At 47.8% G+C, this 21,303-nt stretch overlaps 1 protein-coding gene across 2 annotated transcripts in view; it reads left to right on the top strand.

Moving 5' to 3' along the window:
- LOC140482067 (glutaminase kidney isoform, mitochondrial-like) overlaps positions 1 to 21,303 on the top strand; it is a 130,365-nt gene that overhangs the window by 67,264 nt on the left and 41,798 nt on the right. For both annotated transcript variants that reach the window (XM_072578976.1, XM_072578978.1), the window contains exons 12-14: positions 880 to 1,056; positions 2,770 to 2,901; positions 7,661 to 7,753. In XM_072578976.1, coding sequence (XP_072435077.1) covers positions 880 to 1,056; positions 2,770 to 2,901; positions 7,661 to 7,753 — 402 coding nt within the window. The remainder of the gene's footprint in view (positions 1 to 879; positions 1,057 to 2,769; positions 2,902 to 7,660; positions 7,754 to 21,303) is intronic.

The raw sequence follows: 21,303 nt of genomic DNA, 5'->3' as shown, positions 1-21,303 counted from the left end.
TGGTATTGACCATGGTACTATTCATCCACTTGAACCTGTATTTGAAACAGATTTGAACGGACACTATAATAGGACATTTGCGAAGTTGCTATAAAGGATGAATAGGTGTGCTGAATATATTGAATGGAAAGTCCTAAGTCCTCTCATAAGGGGAGACTATCTTTCTGCATCTACCCTGCCAGATCTCCTAAAAATCTTCTATGTTTCGGTAAGGTGGTCTCCCCTTGTAGGAAAGTCTAAGACTATGGGGCATAATCTCAGAGTCAGAGGTTGTACATTTAAGAAAACAATGAGGAAGACTTTCTTCTGAATGTTATGAAGTTGTAGAATTCTTTACCAGAGAGCTCATGAGGCTGTGTTGTTAAGTATATCCTAGGTTTGGGCAGATTTTTAATTTGTAAGAGAATCATTTGGTTGTAATGCTAAAGCAGAAAAGTGGGATTTGAGCATTATCAGATCAGCCATGTTCTCATTGGCTGACTTCTACTTCTATAGGTCTTACAGTCCAACTCTGCTTTTCTCTCGAAAGATGCATTGTGAACTGCTGAGTTTCTGTTTGTATCAGGTTTCCAGCTTATATTGTATTTTGCTTTTGAGGCCAAGTGGTGATATCCAGATTATGTGAGGCATTCGCAATAGCTTTATTATCAGAAAAGTTGCTGGGTGCAAGTGAACTTGGAAGCTGCCCATTTTAATAAAGCCTGCAATGGAAAGGAGAAAATCATGTAAAATAAGAAGACTATAAGAAATCATACTCTTCATCTATATATTAAGTATATTTTATACTAAAGCTGTTTACGCTAATTTTCATATGTGCATATCTTGCTTTCATACCACTTTTGCATTTAAATGATTGCCTTTTTTTTCTTTCCATTGAAGTTGTGTTCCATTGAAGTAACATGTGAATCAGCTAGTGTAATGGCAGCAACACTCGCCAATGGTGGTATCTGTCCAATCACAGGCGAGAGAGTTCTGAGCCCTGAAGCTGTTAGGAACACGTTAAGTTTGATGCACTCTTGTGGCATGTATGACTTCTCAGGACAGTTTGCCTTTCATGTAAGTATCAATATTAATTGTTATGTATAAATGGAACAAATTCACTTCACTTGGAGCATTTGTCACATTGTAATTTTGGCAGAGAAAATCCCATGCTATTTGAGGAGGGCTAATCCACAATAATGGACTCCTGTGATGCAATTTAGTTAAGACATACAAATATGAAGGAATATATTTTGTTAAACATGAAGAAGAGAAAAAAATTAAGTAACTTTGTTATCAAGTTAAGGAGCAACGTAATTCCACTCTGCCCTTTCAATTATGGTTCATCTGTAACTCATCTCAATTTACACATCATAGATCCATATCCCTTAATGTTCTGGTGTAGCAAAACATCTGTCCATCTTAGTTTTGAAACTTTATGGTTTGAACTTAACAGCTTTTCAAACATTTTAAGAATTGTTTTGTTAAGAAACAACAAAGTTATTATCTAATCAATAGTCATGGAATAATAACTAAGAATATTTTATGCCTGAACTTTCCTTGGGTTATATACAGAAATGAAACCAGACAATTAGTACTGAAACAAATACAATTTGTTATAAAGTGTTAAGTGTCATAAACTTTCAGTATTGTGATTATAAATATCTATGTGTAACTTTGGTTGCAGATAAAAAGCTTCAAGCTATGATCCCTTGTTATCAAATTTTAGACCATTTAGATGGTTTTGTCAATCTAGTAGAGCCACCCTTCTGTTTTGAATGGGGTAAATTTTTGTACAACGTTTGGGGAAATTCAGAAATGCCAATGGATAAATTTTCAGAATAAACATTGAAGTTCTTTTGATTTCCTTTGTTTCCTTGGCCAGTCCTAAACCATAACTATCTCTCAAAAGAAGTAAAGCAGTGGACGACAATTTGTTTAGTTTTTTTTCATTTGTACCTTCCAGGAGTGTATTGGAGCATTCTGTAGACTAAAAGTGGGTGTGTTGGCACATTTTTTTTTTCCAGAGTTATGTTGAAGCATATTATGATTCCACAATTATGTGATGAAACAAATGTGCTGGTCTCTCTGGTGGGTGTCTTTTGAGATGTTCATCCAAGAAGCTTTGTGTTTAGATAGGCAGGACTGAAAAGGTATTTGGGAATTTCATTGCTGAAGTGGGATTGTATTCTCAGATGGCAGGTGCCACTCAATGACTGGACAGGAATGCTAGCTACTACTGCCTTGTATGAGATCACCAATACTAGATTAGATTAGATTAGATTACTTACAGTGTGGAAACAGGCCCTTCGGCCCAACAAGTCCACACCGCCCCGCTGAAGCGCAACCTACCCATACCCCTACATCTACCCCTTACCTTACACTACGGGCAATTTAGCATGGCCAATTCACCTGACCTACACATCTTCGGAGTGTGGGAGGAAACCGGAGCACCCGGAGGAGACCCACGCAGACACGGGGAGAATGTGCAAACTCCACACAGATAGTCGCCTGAGGCGGGAATTGAACCCGGGTCTCTGGCGCTGTGAGGCGACAGTGCTAACCACTCTGCCACCGTGCCGCCCACTAATCACATTTGTTGGCACACAAATTGAATTAATTTTCAAACCTCCCTAGGTCTGTCCTGCTTGATCAGTACCACATAGTGCATTTGTCATGTGAACTTTTAGGGGTTCTGTTTCAGTACATTAAATAAAATAATTATCAAAAATATTATTTTGTGCCAGTAGTGTATTTGCATGTAAGTACATTAATTCTTTTTTTTTGTAGGTGGGTCTTCCAGCAAAATCTGGAGTTTCTGGTGGTATTTTGTTAGTTGTGCCCAATGTGATGGGCATTATGTGTTGGTCTCCACCTTTGGACAAACTTGGCAACAGTGTAAGGGGTATTCAGTTCTGCCAAGTAAGTGCACTGATATTCAAGTTGATGAGACATGCAAAAGTATTCATGGTTTCTTGTCTCTTCTGCACACCATCTTTTGTGATTGTGTAATACATGTAACCTATCCTATCTTAGGTCGTTTAGCTCAGATGGTTAGAGTGTGGTGCTAATAATGCCAAGGTCGTTGGTTCAGTCCACATACTAATCAAGTACATCATCGAGATTTGCGAGTCGCAGGTTCACGCTTGCAGGGTATGCATTTGTCCTTGCTTTAGCCACAAAAAGAACTATAAAGAAAAGTAAGATAGAGTATGAGAAAAAACTAGCACAGTATATAAAGACAGTTAACAAAAGTTTCTATGAATATATGAAACTAGGAAGAATGGCTAAAATAAATGTTGGTCCTTTAGAGGATGAGAAGGGGCAGTTAGTTATGGGATATGATGAAATGGCTGAGGCATTGAACAGGTAATTTGCATTGATCTTCACAGTGGAGGAGACTAATAACATGCCAATAAGAGACGAAGGTAGGTGAGGACCTGGAAACAATTATTATTACAGAAGAGTTAGTGTTGGGTAAGCTAATGGAGCTAAGGATCGATAAGTCTACTGACCCTGATTGAATGCATCCCAGGGTACTAAAAGAGATGGTGGGAGAAATAGCAGGTGGACTGGTGGTAATTTTCCAAAATTCGCTGCACTCTGGCGTTCTCAGCAAATTGGATAATAGTAAATAGGACACCAGTGTTTAAAAAGGGAAAAAGATGGAAAATTATACACCAGTGAGCTTAACCTCTAACATGGGGAAGCTGCTGGTGTCCATCATCAAGGAAGAAATGGGGCATCGCGAAATAAATTGTCCCATTGTACAAACACTGCATGGTTTCATGAAGAGCAGGTCATGCTTCACAAATCTTTTGGAATTCTATGGAGATATTTCAAGCAAGGTGGACAACGGGGACATAGTGGATGTGGTGTAGCTAGATTTTCAAAAGGCCTTTAACAGGTGGCCACACATGAGGCTGCTGCATAAGATGAGGGATGCACGGTGTTAGGGGTAGAGTATTAGCAGGGTTGGAGAATTGTTTGTCTGACATGAAGCAAAGAGTGGGGATAAATGAGTGCTATTCTAGCTGGCAATCAGTGACTAGTGGTGTGCGTCAGGGATCGGTGTTGGTACCACAATTATTTACAATTTATGTAGATGATTGAAGTTGGGGACCACGTGTACAGTATTAAAATTTGCAATGATACTAAAATGAGTGGCAGAGCAAAGTGTGCAGAGGACTGTGAAACTTTGCAGACAAACATAGATATATTGAGTGAGTGGGCAAAGGTCTGGCAGATGGAATACAATGTTAGTAAATGTGAAGCCATACATTTTGGTAGGAATAACAGCAAAATAGATTATTACTTGAATGGTAAAAAGTTGCAGCATGCTGATTTTCAGAAGGACCTGGGTGTCCTTGTGCATGAATCGCAGAAGGTTGGTCTACAGGTACAACAAGTAATTAGGAAGGTAAATGGAATTTCGTCCATCATTGCTAAAGGGGTTGAGTTTAAAAACAGAGGGGCAATGTTACAGCTGTACAAGGTGCTGGTGAGTCCCACCTGGAGTACAGCATGCAGATTTGGTCTCCTTAAGAAAGGATGTATTGGCACTGGAGGGGGTGCAGAGGAGGTTCACTAGGTTGATTCTGGAGTTGAGGGAGTTGGCTTATGAGGAGAGGCTGAGTAGATTGAGATTATATTCATTGGAATTCAAAAGAATGAGGGGGGTTCTTATGGAAACATATAAAATTATAAAGGGAATTGATAAAATAGAAATAGAATGCATAGTTAAGGGATTTGGTGAAAATATGGTTAAATGGAGCTGAGTCCACGAAAAGACTGGCCATGATCTTAGAGTGGCGGACTGGCTTAAAGGGCTGAATGGCCTACTCCTGCTCCTAGTGCTTATGTTTATCTCAGCCTGTCTGCAGTCTTTAACGCAATTGACTGTGCCATTGATCTTCAGTAGGGTATAACTACACTTCCCTGATTCTAGATTGTGGCATAGTTTAAAGATATGGGAATGAAGATTTTATTTTGGTGAGTGGGATTTTGTTAGCCACAAAAATGGATTCAAAGTCACAATCACATCTGCCAGGATCTTAATGACTGAGCAGTTTCAAGGGGCCAAATTATCTAGACTTTTTATTCTTGCCCATGTTACTGGCTAGGCCTACATATATTTCTCAACCCTAAGTGTCTTATGAATCTCTGCAGTGCTTAGGGTAGGTAAAGTCACAGAACTACATTGGAGGAGTTCCAAGATTTTGACTGTGAAACTGAAAGAGCAGTGGAATGTTCCATAATTAGATGAGGTTTCTTTTTGAGGAGAATTTGTAGCTTGTGTTATTCTCATGCATTTGCTACCCTTGTCCTTCAGATAGCAGTGGTAGCAGGTATGGAAAGTGTTGGTGAATGAGTTGTGGTTAGTTGCTGCAATGCATTTTGTAAATGGTTGCCATTATGCATTGGTGAAGGGAGTGAATGTGGAAGGTGGTGGATGAACAGTGAAGCGTTTTCCCTGATTCCTGTTGATTTCAGCTTTGCTAGGGCTCCTAATGCCATAGTCAAATGCTACTTTAATGTCAAGGGCAGAAACTTTCACCTCACATCTAGAGTTTAGCTATTTTTCTCCTGCGTTTGGTCTAAGGCTGTAATTAGGTCAGAAGCTGAGTGACCTTGGAAGAACCCAAACTGAGTATTAGTGATCCAGTTATTGCTGAGAAATTGCCACTGGATAATACTGTCAACAATCCTTTCCAGCAATTAACTGTTAGTTTAGTCTGATGAGGTGGTAATTAGCCTGGTTACTTTGGTTTACTTTTTATTAATGGGATATAATTTGAACAGTTTTCCACTTTTCCAGATAGATACCAGTGCTTTTGTGCAAGTTCATAGCCTTTACAGTATCCAGAGCCTTTAGCCATTTCTGGACATCAAGTGGAGTGAATTGAATTGACTGAAGTCTGACATCCAAGGCATAGACAGATCATCCACTCAGGACTCCTGTCTGAAAGTGGTTGCAATACTTAAGCCATGTTTTTGGACTGAGGTGCATGGCTCCCACATGATTGAGGATCGGGTTTTATTTGAAGGAGCCACTTTCTGTTAGTTTAATTGTTCACCTCCATTCATGTCTGGATGTGACAGGATTGTAAAGATTAGATGTGACCCATTGATTGTGGAATTGTTTAGCACTGTTCCGTGCTGCTTCGGTTTCTAAGTAGTCTTGTGTTGAAGCTTCACCAGGTTGTTGATATTACACATTTTGATATGTTGGGGCTGCTCCTTATCTGACCTCCTTCACATCTACTAACATTCACTCCCTCCACCACTGATAGTCAATGAAGTAGTGTGCACCATCTACAAAATGCACTGCATGAATTTATTAGGGCTATGACCATTGCCATCTTGACGGAATGCTACCACCTGCACGTTTCCCTCCAGGCCTCCATCTCTGGGACTGGGCTATGGTTGGAACAGCACACAATGATTGATGATGATGGTATCATTTCCTGTAATGTAGAATTTGATGAGTATAATGAAGTTAAGATGTTGGGACCGCTCTTCTAGATAGGCACAAGCCCACAGGTATTAGTAAGGAGGATTCTGCTGGGTTGACAGACCTGGTTTTGCTGCTGTCATTTCGAGGTTGATACCAGATAGTCTAACTATCAATTAACTCTTTTTAAATTTTATAGCAGTTTGGTGCAACTGAGTGGCATACTAGGCCATTTCAGAGGGTATTTGGAAGTAAGCCACGTTGCTATCAGGTTATAGGCCATATCATGCAAGAATGACTGACAGATTTCCTGTCCTAAAGGATATAATTGAATCAGATGTTTTTTATGACAATCAACTATGGTTGCATTGTCACCATTGCTGAGACTAGCTTTCAATTCCAGATTTTAATTAATTCAGTGTAAATTCCAATAGTTGCCATATATATCCTAGCATATTAGCCTGGGGCCTCTGGATCGTCATTTCCGTGACATTATCATTAGACCTCCTGTTTCTTATGTTCATGCACTAAATCCTCAGTATTTGCAAATTTGCCAATCCACACCAAAAAAAAGTAACAACAAAAATTAACATTTGGGGACAAAAAATGTTAATCAGCGATTTTTTTTTTTAACCTATTTTTAAACAAGCTCCATACTCACAAATTTCATTGTGTTCTCAGGAGCAGAACCTTGTGGATATGGAGGAATGACTGTACATGCCCATTTTCTGTAAATAGCCTGAGGTTTGGCATTTGGGTCTGGAATCTGAGGGTAGATACTGTTGTGATTGCTGTAGGCTCCAGGGCTCAAAAAGAATTAATGCCAAAATAGAGACATGATTTGGTACTGAGCAGAGAGATGAGGACCATGTGCAGGCAGATGGGATTAGTTTAGAATTGCATTTTGATTGGCACAGACATGGTGAACTGAAGCATCTGTTCCTGGACTGTACTGTTTTATGTTTTAATTGAAATTGTATTAAATGTGGGTGTTAAATACAGATACACTTTTGTATTGCTTGAGTTAAATGCAAATTATTTAAGATTATAACTGTTTGTGTTGTAAAATACTAAAACCTGTCCGTACCCTGTGAGGGTTTAAAACTGAAAATGCTACAAAGAAGAATTTACATGAACAATCCAAGCTCTGGTTTACTTATTTAAAAAATGTTTACAATGTTTGTTGGTCTTGTTAACTGAGGATTCTTGTCCTAAATTTAATTTTAGGATCTTGTTTCGCTGTTTAACTTCCATAATTATGACAACCTGAGACACTTTGCGAAGAAACATGATCCTCGTAGGGAAGGTGGTGAAGTACGGGTAAGTTTAACTTTTAAAACCATATTGAAAATAAATTTTTATCTATTCTTGAAAAAAATGAATTAATCTCAAGCTGCCAAAATGCTCAGTTGATGAGGATTGGTGATTTGTTAGATGCATTACCAGAAAGAATCCAATCTGTTGCAATTACTTTGAAATGAAACAGCAATTGCTTTGTGTTTTCCGCTGAAAACAGGAGCAGAACAGGTTTAGTGAAAAAAAACTATCAAATGCTGAGCTTCATGTGTGGATAATCTTTCAGGAGTAGAAATCAAATTATGATTTGTAGTTGTCTCTTCAGGACGTGTAATTTGCTCAGAGCCATTATTACATCTACTCCCTGTACCACTGGGAAGAAAGTATGTTGAATAGCATTTCATGTACAAAGAATATTAAGAATAAATACAAAACAAATAATTTTTACAGAAATTACTTTGTTTTTGATGTGTTCCATTCCTTTTAGGAATTGCTGGTATTCTAGTTCCTAACCAGTCTTCAAAATTTAGCCTTGCAATAAACCATATACTAGTTATTTTTATATATTTATAAATGAACAATTGTAATGATAACGCAGAAATGTAAGAGAACTAGATGTATGTGCAAAACAATCTTTGAAGTTGACAAGACAACATGATATGGTCATGAAGAGCAGACTAGAACCTTTATTTTATAGATAGAAATATAAAGTACAAAAGCAAGGGAGTAAAGCAACACTTGTATAAATTGCTTGCTGGACTTCAATTTGGAGCTGAAAAATGTGTTGCCTGAAAGTGCAGCAGGTCAGGCAGCATCAATGGAGCAGGAGAATCGACGTTTTGAGCATAAGCCCTTCCTCAGGAATGAGGAGGGTGTGCCAAGCAGGCTAAGATAAAGGTAGGGAGGAGGGACTTGGGGCAGGGGTGTTTGAGTGTAGGGGGATGAAGTTGAGGCCTCTGCTGAGGACTAATTTGGAGTCTTGTTTAATTTTGGGCACCACACTTGATGAAGGATTTAAAGGTTCTGGAAACGTTTAGGAGGGAAATTAATAAAATCATTAAATGGGGATAAAAGCTTCAAATATAAGGAACCTGAAAAGATTTGGATTGTCTATAAAAGAAATACCATAAATAAGGAATGATTTCAGTAGTTATTAGGATAAACATCGTGCACTAAGAGGCTGTTTGACAGCCAGAGGAACATAGATTTAAAGTAGCTGGCAAAAGAATGAACAAAGTGACAAGAAATTTTTATTTGTATTCATGGTACAGACTGAAATAACTCCACGCAGACTGGTACCTCGTCACTAAGTCACCCTTTATTTCAAAGTACATAGTATTTGAAATGAGTCCGGCTTCCTGAGAGCCAGCTCTGAGGACCCCTGACACTCCTGTTTATATCTCTCAGCCCAAGCTCCCTGATTGGACTGTTAATCTGCTCCAGTCAGGAAACTCATTGAGATCCAACTGGTAACCTTGTTACAATCCCTATAGCCCTCCCCATCTAAATGACCTATTCTCTTTCTTGTCTCTTGTGGGGAATTTTCACACAGGTTTTGGTTCCTCCAACTCTGCTTCAGATACAGGTGGTATGTAACAGACCGCTTCTTGTGCTCAGAGCAACTCTGAATAAATTCATCCTCCTCTTCAGGCAGTAAAGGCGTTAAGGTGGTGACATCCACCGTATCCATCTCAGATTCTGAGTTTTCTACTGGCTCAAAGGTAGAAGACAGAGGGTGGTGGTGGAGGGTTGTTTTTCAGACTGGAGGCCTGTGACCATTGGAGTGCCACAAGGATCGGCGCTGGGTCCTCTACTCTTTGTCATTTACATAAATGATTTGGATGCGAGCATAAGAGGTACAGTTAGTAAGTTTGCAAATGACACCAAAATTGGAGGTGTAGTGTACAGCGAAGAGGGTTACCTCAGGTTACAACAGGATCTGGACCAGATGGGCCAATGGGCTGAGAAGTGGCAGATGTAGTTTAATTCAGATAACTGCAAGATGCTGCATTTTGGGAAAGCAAATCTTAGCAGGACTTATACACATAATGGTAAGGTCCTCAGGAGTGCTGCTGAACAAGGACGTTGGTGCAGGTTCATAGCTCCTTGAAAGTGGAGTCGCAGGTAGGTAGGATAGTGAAGGCGGCGTTTGGTATGCTCTTATGTATTGGTCAGAGTATTGAATACAGGAGTTGGGAAGTCATGTTGCGGCTGTACAGGACATTGGTTAGGCCACTGTTGGAATATTGCATGCAATTCTGGTCTCCTTCCTATCAGAAAGATGTTGTGAAACTTGAAAGGGTTCAGAAAAGATTTACAAGGATGTTGCCAGGGTTGGAGGATTTGAGCTATAGGGAGAGGCTGAACAGGCTGGGGCTGTTTTCCCTGGAGCATCAGAGGCTGAGGGGTGACCTTCTAGAGGTTTACAAAATTATGAGGGGCATAGATAGGGTAAATAGGCAAAGTCTTTTCCCTGGGGTCAGGGAGTCCAGAACTAGAGGGCATAGGTTTAGGGTGAGAGGGGAAAGATATTAAAGAGACCTAAGGGGCAACTCTTTCACGCAGAGGGTGGTACGTGTATGGAATGAACTGCCAGAGGAAGTGGTGGAGGCTCGTACAATTGCAACATTTTAAGAGGCATTTGGATGGGTATATGAATAGGAAGGGTTTGGAGGGACATGGGCCGGGTGCTGGCAGGTGAGACTAGATTGGGTCGGGATATCTGATCGGCATGGCCGGGTTGGACCGAAGGATCTGTTTCAATGCTGTGCATTTCTGACTCTAAGCCCTTCACCTGAATTTTGGGGAGATAGCTGGGAAAGCAATAGATAAATGCTGGTGGAGAGTGTTGGTGATAGGTCGGAGGGGAGCATGGAGCATGGACTGTATGACTCTAGACGAAAAGGGGAGAACCCACCCGTTTTGATGTCCTTTGCAGCCATTCTGAAGGGCTGGGTGTGTTCTATTGCTACTCCATTTACGAGTTTGCAGCTTTCATGTGGTCCCATGTGCATGAACCGGACCTCCTCACTTACCCGAACTTTGAGATCTGACCTCGTGTCAACCATGCCTCTTATACATGCAGGACCTTGCCTCGTGTCAACCATGCCTGTTATACATGCAGGACCACTTCCATGGTTTTGGCACCAAACTTTGCCCCCTGAAGTAAACTGTCTCATTTAGAGGATTCTTGCATCTGGCATTGGCGTTTTGAATGCCATTTCCGACCCCCTGTCCCTCCTCCACAGGTCCAGGAGGATCAGAATTAAGCTGGTCCAGACTCTCCTCCCCATTAGCAACTCAGCTGGAGCAATCCCTATAGTTACATGAGAGGTGGTCCAATACTTAAATAAGAACTGAAACAGTTTGGTGTCAAGTGAAGCTGTAGACTTTTTTAACATCCAATCACTTGGAGTGGGCATCCACAATGACTAAGAATGTTAAGTCAATGAACGGGTCAACATGTAACTGAGTCCAGAGTTTACCAGCAACTCCATGAATGTGGGTTTGTTGCTGGCAATAATGTTTGTCCTTGTTGACATTCTGGGCCCTGCCCCATTAACACTGTCTGCAACCAGTCCTGGCCACCAGACGTCTTGTCAAAGTCTTCATTTTGGATACCCCTGGATGATACTGGTGGAGTTTGGCCAGGATCTGACCTTTGCTCGGGACAATCACTCTTGCTCCCCAAAGTGAAATGTCGTCCTCTATGTTAATTTGGTCTCATCAGGCCCTTTGGTTTCCTTCATCACTACCATCAGTTATAGTTTTGCTAGGCCCAAATCATTTTACATCCTCAGTCTGATATTGTCAGCGGTGACCGGAAGGGTGTCCAGAAAGTTTAAAACTAGAATGGTCCTTTCCAGTGGTGGCTCAAGGCATCCACATTTGTTACTTGGCTTCCTGGATGGTGTTCCAACTTAAAATGAGAGCCCACTGCTGAATTCGACCTGGAGCTATGGGCAACATGTCGTCGTCCTCTTTAGATAGCCCTAGTCCAAATTTATGTCCAGAAGGAACTTTCTCACACCAAACATGATCGCCAAATCTTCCTTCTCTATCTGGGCATATTTGCACTCTGCATCAGCCAAAATCCGGGAAGTGTACGCTATTGGCCATTCCTGTACTTTGGGCTGCCTGTGAGCCAACACTCCCCCGATACTGAACAGGGAGGCATCATGTGTCAGTACCTGATCTTGCTTGGAATCAGTGTGCTAATACCTTGGAGGATGATAGCCATTTCTCCACTTCCCTATGGGCTATGTCTTAGCAACGAGACCATTTCCAAGGCTGTCCCTTTTCAATAGCAGATGTAAGGATGCCAGGATGGAGGGCAAATTATGTATGAAGTTTCTGTAAATATTCCCCAATCAAAGGAAGACTTAAGCTCTGGTACAGACATGGAGGCCAGGACACCTAACTTCTTCTTTCAATGGGTGTAACCCAGTCTTGTTTACTCTGTTAACCAAGTAGGTGGTTTGGGGTGCCAGGAACATACATTTTTATCTTCTGTATATGGCCGCCTTAGAGAAACGTCAAAGTTCTCTAAAAGTTCTTTATTGGTCTTCCCTTATATTAGCACGTTATTCCAGCTAAATGGCAACCTGGGGTAGATCTTTAAAATATTCTCCCATCTGTTGAAAAATAGCACAGGATGATGATTCCCTAATTGGCAGTCTTGTTTTTTTGTGTAAACACCCACATTTTTAAATTTTTCCCAGCACCCAATGTTGTGTGTGTGCAGGTATAGGGCACAGTGGAAAAAATGAGTGCAGAAAACTTTCTTCATTTTCCATCACCAGGAAGAAAGGAAACATCCAAGTGGCCAGTGACAAGCAGTGTCCTTCTCAATAAAGGACGATGCCTAAGTGTTCAAAAAGGTGAAGTGGAGGGCAGGGATCAAATCAAAATAGAATCGGAGGGGAAAATAAGTCACTCCACATCCCACGATATCCATCTCTCCCTGAAAACCTCAAGAGTATTGGTAGAAACGTGTGCTCCCTCTCTAGGCACACTTGGACCCTAACGTAACTGCGGAAGAGGGTCAGGCAATCGACCTTAATGATCCCCTCCATGCCCTGCTGTCTGGACATGTTTATGGCCAGTCTGGCCAGGCCCAGGAGCAGACCCACAAGGAGATCCTCTAACCTGTCCTCCCCCTTTGCACCGGATGCGCAAAAGATCAGGAGCATAGGGCAGAAGTGCAGCCAAAAACATTTTTAAAAAGTTCTTGAGAAAAACAAAGGGAGTGCAGATGCCCACACCCTATATATACATGGTCCACAGATTCCACAGCACCACAGAACAAGCATTTGGGCTGGGAGTTCATGAACCACCACAATCTGCTGTTGCAGGGGACTGCTGCGTGCAGCACCCTCCATCCCTAGATCCCTGAACGAAAGGGGGAGGCAGTCTTGTGTATTTTTTTAACACCCTGCGGTGCCCACCTTTCTCTGAAAATCTCGAGTGTGTTGGTGAACACTGCGTGCTCCTTCTCCAAGGACACCCAGGCTCTGCTCTCCTGTTTATATTTCTTTTCTCTGGCAATCTTGTATATTGGTACAAACTTTGATCGGTATTAATTATAGCATAATTGTGAAGGTCAGCCCCCCCACCACCAGGTTTGCATGCGAGGACTTTATCCAGCTGCGAGAAACCGTTTACCATTTGTTTGAAATCCCCACAAAGTGTGAATCACACTATTAGCCTTCATACCTATATGACCAGTGCTGCCCATTCTGCAAACTGTATTGATTTGATATAATTCTTTCACTTTCTTTATTTCTGCCTCAGTTATTGCACGCAAGGCAAATAGGCAAGTCTTGCAGAATCGTGGAATTACTTCCCAGTCAACGTGCAAGGTGACCTCTGCTCCTTTGATAGTTCCTCGACCTTCCTGAAAAACTTTCAGGTATATCATTAGGACTTTGGTTAGGCAGCCATTTTCTAATTGAAAAATATTGAGCCAATCAAGGTGAATCTTTCTCAATCCATTTCACCCTGTCAGGCATGGGCCCAAGCCTTTTACTCCAATTAGTAGTAACTGAACCAGCTGCTCCTCATAATAGCCTGGAACCGAAGTTGCTTTCTTAATTGACAAAGTTTCCCTATAGGTTGTCAAACTGAAGGGTTGGAGTCCAGCGTGAATTTTGTTCAAGACTGGTTCAGCAATCACCGGCTGTAGTAGTATCAACCTCTATTAGAACTAGGTGACCATTTAACCAGATGTTTTTATTCGTCCTGATTTAACTGTTCCAAATCAGATGCAGTTGGGCTTTTCAGCGTGTACGCTCCCCTGGATGTTGGCTTACGTGTTCTTACTCAATTCAGGCTCAGTGGGACTTCTCCTGTCTCAAGTCTACATACTGGCAGCAACTACAATGGCTTGCAAGACCAAATCCTGAAGAACATGTTAACCGTTTGACTTTGTTTTGGGGTTTTGCTTTATGCTGACCTAAAGTCCCTCTGTTTCAGATATGTCCAGTGTGAAGCTATGCAATTGCCTTCACTCGAGTGGTGGTCCCCCAAGTTCAGTGGGCCTGGTGGGGGTGTCAACTTCTATGGACTACCTATATACCGTAGGCTCCACTTGCAGCATTTTCTAATGACAAAGCCAATTGTAGTGCCTGTTGAAGTCTGGTGAGGTTTCAGTTAGTAGGTGCTCTTGCTTGGTTATATCATTAAACCCACTCTTGTTGCTACAGAATAACTCCACAAAGGCTGGTATCCCATCATCAAATGACCCTTTATTTCCATATGCATGGTACTTGACACTAGTCTGGCTTCCTAAGAGTTAGCTCTCAGTGAGTAGAACTTCTGACACCCATGGTTTTTTTTTGTGTCAGGTTGTTGGACACTCCTGTTTTTTATTTAAAAAAAACCCCACACTACCACCTAACTGCAGTAGTGCTTATTTTTTCCCCAGCACCCATGTGTGTGTGCAGGTGTGTGAGACACAAGGTGTACGAATCTTTATTCGATTTCTACCGCCAGGAAGAAAGGAAACACCCGAGTGGCCAGTGACAAGCACTGCCCTTCAAACCAAAGGGCAATGCCATGTGATCAAAACAGTGAAGGGGAGGGTAAGGACTAAATCAAAATAGAGTTGGACGGGGAAATAATTCACTCCACTCCCTGCAGTGCCCACCTATTCCTGAATGACTCCAGGGTGTTGGTGGACACCGCGTGCTCCTTCTCCAAGGACACCCGGGCTCTAACGTAATCCTGGAAGAGGGGCAGGCAGTCGGCCCTAACGACCCCCTCCACGGCCCGCTGCCTGGACCTGTTGATGGCCAGTTTGGCCAGGCTCAAGAGCAGACCCACGAGGAGGTCTTCAGACCTGCCCTCCCTCTTCTGTACCGGGTGCCCGAAGATCAGGAGCGTGGGACTGAAGTGCAACCAAAAGCAGAAGAGAAGGTTTAAGAAAATCAAAAAGGGAGTGCAAACGCCCACACCCAATATATACATGGTCCACGGACTCCACAGCGCCACTGAACAAGCAGTTGGGCTGGGAGTCCGTGAACCACCGCAACCTGCGGTTGCAGGGAACTGCTGCGTGCAGCACCCTCCACCCCAGATCCCCGAGAGAAAGGGGTGGACTCCCGCGTAGAGAGACCTCCACTGGGGATCCCCACTGCCCAGTGGCAAATGGGCACGCCAAGGCGTGTCCGGACGGTGGATGAGGGAGAAGAGGTGGACGGTGTGCAGCAGCAGTCTATACAGGGCCTTCCTTTTTATATCCCTGAAAGTAACAAAATTAAAATTCCAGAGGTGGCTCAGATTGTGGGGCACAGGCTCCCGCAGGAAGTACGGGACCTTGGGGCCAATGTGAAATTCCATCCGGGCTGGGGTGAGCGCGGACGGGATCCCACCGCACACCTGAGCGTCCTCCAACTGGTGCACTACGTCGGGTCCGAGCACCGCCGTTTTAAGGTGTCGGATGGCGGTGGCCACGTACCGGACGTCTACCGCTGCCCTGCTCGCTATGTCCTGCGGCAGCGTCCAGCCCAGGCCCCCGGCACCCAGCACGTTCCCCAACCCTGGTCACCCTCGCTGCCACGGCCCTCCCCTCTGACAGCCACTCGAACCCGTGAGTACGGAGGTGCGGATTCCTGAGCAACGGCTCCCTGACGACAGCCGCTACTCCAGCCAGAGGGTAGGCGCGACGCGATTTGACCATGTTCCAGACAGTGATCAGGTCCTGGTAAAAGACAGGCAGCGTCTTGAGGGCGACCTCCAAACCGTCATGGTCGACGAACAAGAGCTGCGTGTCGTAGTTGAGGTTACGCACCTGGTGGAAAAAATACGTTGCCAGGGCGCACCACCTAGGAGGAGGCTTGACGTAAAGGTATTGCCGCAAGGTCTGAAGGCAGAACATCACGCCCACCTCAATAGGGAGACTCAGAACCTGCGCGGCGACCCAGTGCATCTTTTTATCCCAGAAGAAGTCGACCAACGTTCTCTGGATGTCAGCGACAAAGCCAGGAGGAGGGACCAAAGTGACCAGCCGGTACCACAGCATGGCAGCCACCAGCTGGTTTATGACCAACACTCGACTCCTGTAAGATAGCAGTCCTGTCCAGCGGCCTAGGCGAGCCGAGACTTTGGCCTCCAGCTCCTGCCAGTTGGCCGGCCAGGATTCCTCAGCCGGGCTGAGGTAGACCCCCAGGTAGAGGAGATGGGTGGTACTCCAGCTGAACCCCCGTAACTCCTCCGGCAGAGAGTCCACCCGCCACGGACCGACTAGTAGTCCGGAACATTTGGCCCAGTTGATCCTGGCGGAAGACGCCGCAGCGTACACTGCTTGGCACTCGCGCATCCTCCCCAGGTCAGCCGGGTCGGTGAAAGTGAGGAGCACGTCGTCGGCGTAGGCCAAGAGGACCACCCCCGTGCCCGCGCCGCGCAGAACCAGCCCCGACAACCACCTCCACAAGAGGCGCAGGAAAGGCTCCACGCACAAGGAATACAGCTGGCCGGACAGCGGGCAGCCTTGACGCACTCCTCTTCCGAAGCGAAGGGGCGCCGTCAGGGACCCGTTAACTTTAACTAGACACTCTGCAGCGGCGTACAAAAGTCGGATCCGGGCGATGAACCGCGCCCCGAAGCTGAATGCCCGCAGAGTCCCGAGCAGGTACTCGTGATCGACCCTGTCGAACGCCTTCTCCTGGTCGAGAGACAGGAAGGCGCTCGGCAGACCAGCCCGTCGACAGAAATGGATCAGGTCCCGGACCAGGTAGACGTTGTAGTGTATCCTCCGGCCCGGGACCGTGTAGGACTGGTCCGGATGAATCATGTGGGCCAGCATGGAAGCCAGGCGGGAAGACAACACCCTGGCGAAGATTTTGTAGTCCGTGCTGAGGAGGGAGACCGGACGCCAGTTCTTTAAGGAACGAAGGTCCCTCTTCTTTGGCAGCAGGACGATGACCGCCCTGCACCAAGAAAGGGGCAGCTGTCCGGCATTTAGACACTCCCCCAGGACCTGTGCATAGTCGTTCCCCAGGACGTCCCAGAACGTTCTCTGGAGAGAACAGAGCCTTGTAATAGTTTCGAACGTGGGCCCTGATGCCCTCTGGATCCGAGACGAGGGACCCGTCATCGGCCAGCAGCACAAGGAGCTGCTGACAGGTGCCACGCCTTTTTTCCAGCGAGTAGAAGGGGGAGCCGCGGTCCAGGTCCTGCAGGAGCTGGATCTGCGACCTCACGTACGCGCCCCGAGCCCCGACGAGCTGCAGGGTCCGGAGCGCAGCCTTCTCTTCGTACACCCCGCGCAGGGCCGGGTCCGCGTCGGGCTGACTGAGGCGTGACTCCAGGTCGAGCATCTCCCTCTCCAACTCCCGGATCCTGGATTTCCGCCTCTTGGTCGATCCCCTCGCGTACTCCTGACAGAAGACGTGGACGTGAGCCTTGCCCATGTCCCACCATAGCCTCAGGGAGGGGAAGCTTCCCCACTTCCTTCTCCAGCCAGCCCAGAAACGACGAAACGAGTCCCGGAACCGCTCGTCCTCCAGCAGCAGATTGTTAAAGTGCCAGTATGCGGAGCTGAGCCTGGCACCGAACGGAAGGAGTTCCGCCCACACCAGGTGATAGTCCGTGCACGACACCTGCTGCGTGGAGGCCTTCGGAAAACAGGAGGCGTACGCCCGCGAAACGTACAGGCGGTCGATTCTGGACGCTCCGACCCCAGGCCTCACGAAGGTGAAGGTGATGGAGTCGGGATGGAGGTTCCGCCAGACGTCCACCAGGTCGAAGGACTTGACCAAGTCCCCCAACCTCTTCCCCGATGCCCAGCCAGTGCGGGCACTGCCGTGGTCCCTGCCCGAGGATGCAGTTAAAATCTCCCCCGAGGACGACGCACTGGTTCTCGTCGATGGAAGCGAGATGAGCGGACACTTCTTCGAAGAAGCTCGCTTGCCTCGGCCCGGCCAGGGGAGCGTATACGTTCACCAAGTGAAGCATGGTGCCCCCCAGCCGAACTGTTAGGTGAAGCAAACGGCCTGGCACTGGCTCCCTGACCCCCAAGATCTCCGGCTGAAAATGCGGGGCCAACAGGATAGCCACCCCGCCAGATCTGCGGGTGAGGTGACTCATGTAGACTCCCCCCTCTCCACTCCAGGAGCCAGGTGGCTTCGTCTCCCGGGGTAGTGTGGGTTTCTTGCAGGAAGCACACCGCATACCTCCCGTCCCGAAGGACCGAGAGGGTCTGGAATCTGCGCTGTGACTCCCTGTTGCCGTTGATGTTGAGGCTGGCTATAGTAGTCTCCATGTCGGAAGCGTTGTGCTACCACCACCAGTACAGTTAAAAACCAATTACTGGGAGGACGAGGGAGGGGCACAGGAGTCCCTCGCCCTCACCAGGAGTGCACCCAGGAAGTTCCTGACTCGCTTTCGCTCGTTGACGTTGAGCCCAGGTGCCTGGCGAGCAGCGTGGGCCGACCAATAAACTTTTTCAGAAGAGCTCCAGCGGTCGAGCGCCAGTTGGGCTCTATCCCGGCGACCTAGAGTTTCCTCGGCAAATTCCCGGAGTTCCTCAAGGGGGATGAGGTGGAGATTGGCGGGGGGCACCTGGGACTCAAAAATGTCACTGCAGACAGAGTCCGCGTCGTCCCCGGTGTCCGCCACCGATCCCGGACCCTCCTCCGGGAGGTCGCCCTCGGTCGCCGACCACTCCCCCACCGAGAGGATGGGGGCTGGTCCGGCGCCACCAACCAGCCTTGAACCCCCGGCGACCCCACCCCCAGGGTCACCGGCGGTACCTTCCTCGGCATACCCTGTCCTGGAGTGCCCCGAGTTCGGGTCGTCGGGTGGCGGAGGCTCGGGGCCCCGCTCCTCTTCCGACACCGGGGCGCCTGGCTCCTTGGGGAAAAGGTCATTCCCCCAGGAAAAGGTCATCTCCCAGGGCCAAGGCCCCCGAATAAACAGTCTGGGAGGGAGGAGCAAGGATAACACCTTCCTCCCCTCCGCCGCTCGACGACCCAGTAAAGGGTCCTCTGTCATCGCCCGCACCGCGGCCCTCATCATTGTTAAGATCCGCCCCAGGGGCTAGAGGAGTCGAGGTAGCAGGAAGCCCTGCTGTAGCCCCTGGGGGTTCTGCTAGGTCAGGTCGCGGTGCGGGACAGTTGGCTCGTCCCCTGGAGAGGGGCAGCACCATCGGCACGCTGCAGGCCTGTCTCTCCCCTCCAAGGACCGGCCCCTCTTCCCTAGAGAGACGGGGGAATTTATGTGCTGTTCCCTCCCCGCCCACCTTGGTGATCATGGGGCCTGAGGCCCCTCCCCCCAGCCTTTCCTGGAATATGATTGGCTGGGGGAAGGCAGGGGGTGTGGCCAGGGTGGGGAGGGGGTCAGCCGTGTCACTTCCTGCCCTGCCCCAGTTTATCAGGTGATGGTGGGCGGGGCAGGGGCCCAGTTCCCACTCCGGGGCGTGGAGACACGGTTACTGCACGAGGTAGGCCGTGCCCTCGTGTAGGAGGGTAAATGAGCCCTCGGTGACCTCCTCCCGGGCCAGGCAAATGAACACCTGACGTCGGAAGGAGTAGATGTGCCGAAGGGCGGGGTCCTTCAGACTGAGCAGGAGCGGTTGGATCCCTGACCGGATCTCCCCCAAGGTGGTGAGGTGGGGGAGAAGGAGCTCGCTGGCAATGAAGGGCGGGACATTGGAGATCACGACCCTCTGGGCCATAACCTCCAGAGGGTCGACGGGCAAATGTGTCCCGTCCACAGTGAGCCCCCTCTCCACGGCCAGGTGGACCGCCTGCTCGGCCCTAAGGGAAAAATACGGCCTTCCCGTACGTTCGGGCCGCAGCGACAATGGTCAGTGGGCCGACCACACTAGCCATGGCCTTGCTGCAGGCCTCGATGGTCATGTTGGGGTGGGGATAGGCCTTTACCCCCAGGAGTTTGGTAAGGTGCCTGAAGGGGGTTTGGTTTGCGGCTGGGGCTGGGACAGCCGAGCCTAAGGCAGCGGCTACCCCGGCATAGCTGCGGCTGGGCCCCACGACCGTCGGGCTCGCCATACTCTGCTGCTGGGTGTTGGGTTCGGCCTCCGGCAGCAGCAGTGGTGGAGGTTGCTGGGAGAGTCCCAAGCAGTGACGGTGGAAATCTGCCTCAGGCGACAAAAGTGGTGGAGGCAGGCCTCAGGCGAGTCCCAGGTAGGCCCTCGGTCGCAGTGGTGTGGGGCAGACCTGTTGGGGAGGGTTCCCAAGGCAAGTCCCAGGTAGCCCCGAAATTGAGTCCCAGGCAGCAGCAGCAGTCGTGGTGGTGAAGGTTGTAGGGAGGGGCCCAAGGAGAGTCCCAGGCAGCGGTGGTGGAGGCAAGCCTCAGGTAGCAGCAGTAGTGGAGGCAGGCCTCTGGCAAGTCCTGGGCAGTTCCTTGGTTGTAGCAGTGGGGGGCAGGCCTGTTGGGGAGGGTCCCCAAGGCAAGTCCCAGGCAGCCCTGAAATTGAGTCCCAGGCAGCTGTAGCGGAGGCAGGCCTCCAGCAGTGGCAGTGGTGGAGGTCCTGGGGAGGGGACAAGGCGAGTCCCAGGCAGCGGTGTTGGAGGCAGGCCTCAGGCAACAGTAGTAGTGGAGGCAGACCTCTGGAAGTCCTAGGCCGCAGCGGTGGGGGCAGACCTGTTGGGGAGGGTCCCCAAGGCGAGTCCCAGGCAGCAGCAGTGGAGGTGGGCCTCAGGCAACAGCAGCAGCAGTGGTGGAGGTCCTGGGGAGGGGCCCAAGGCAAGTCCCAGGCAGCAGCAGTGAGGCAGGCCCCAAGCAGCAACAGGGAGAGTCCTTGCACGTGTGCACACACAGAGAGTCACAGTCACACACTGATCCAAAGGAAGGAAACACTCGAGTGGCCAGTCACAACTCCAGGGTGTTGGTGGAGACCGCGTGCTCCTTCTCCGAGGCCACCCCGGGCTCTAATGTAATCCCGGAAGAGGGGCAGGCAGTCGGCCCTAACGACCCCCTCCACGGCCCGCTGCCTGGACCTGTTGATGGCCAGTTTGGCCAGGCCCAGGAGCAGACCCACGAGGAGGTCTTCGGACCTGCCCTCCGTCCTCCGTACCGGGTGCCCGAAGATCAGGAGCGTGGGACTGAAGTGC

This window comes from Chiloscyllium punctatum, chromosome 10 (assembly GCF_047496795.1).
Source record: "Chiloscyllium punctatum isolate Juve2018m chromosome 10, sChiPun1.3, whole genome shotgun sequence".
Classification (NCBI taxonomy): domain Eukaryota; kingdom Metazoa; phylum Chordata; class Chondrichthyes; order Orectolobiformes; family Hemiscylliidae; genus Chiloscyllium; species Chiloscyllium punctatum.
The sequence above is the reverse complement of the archived record's forward strand: the minus strand, read 5'-3'. Positions and strand labels throughout refer to the sequence as shown.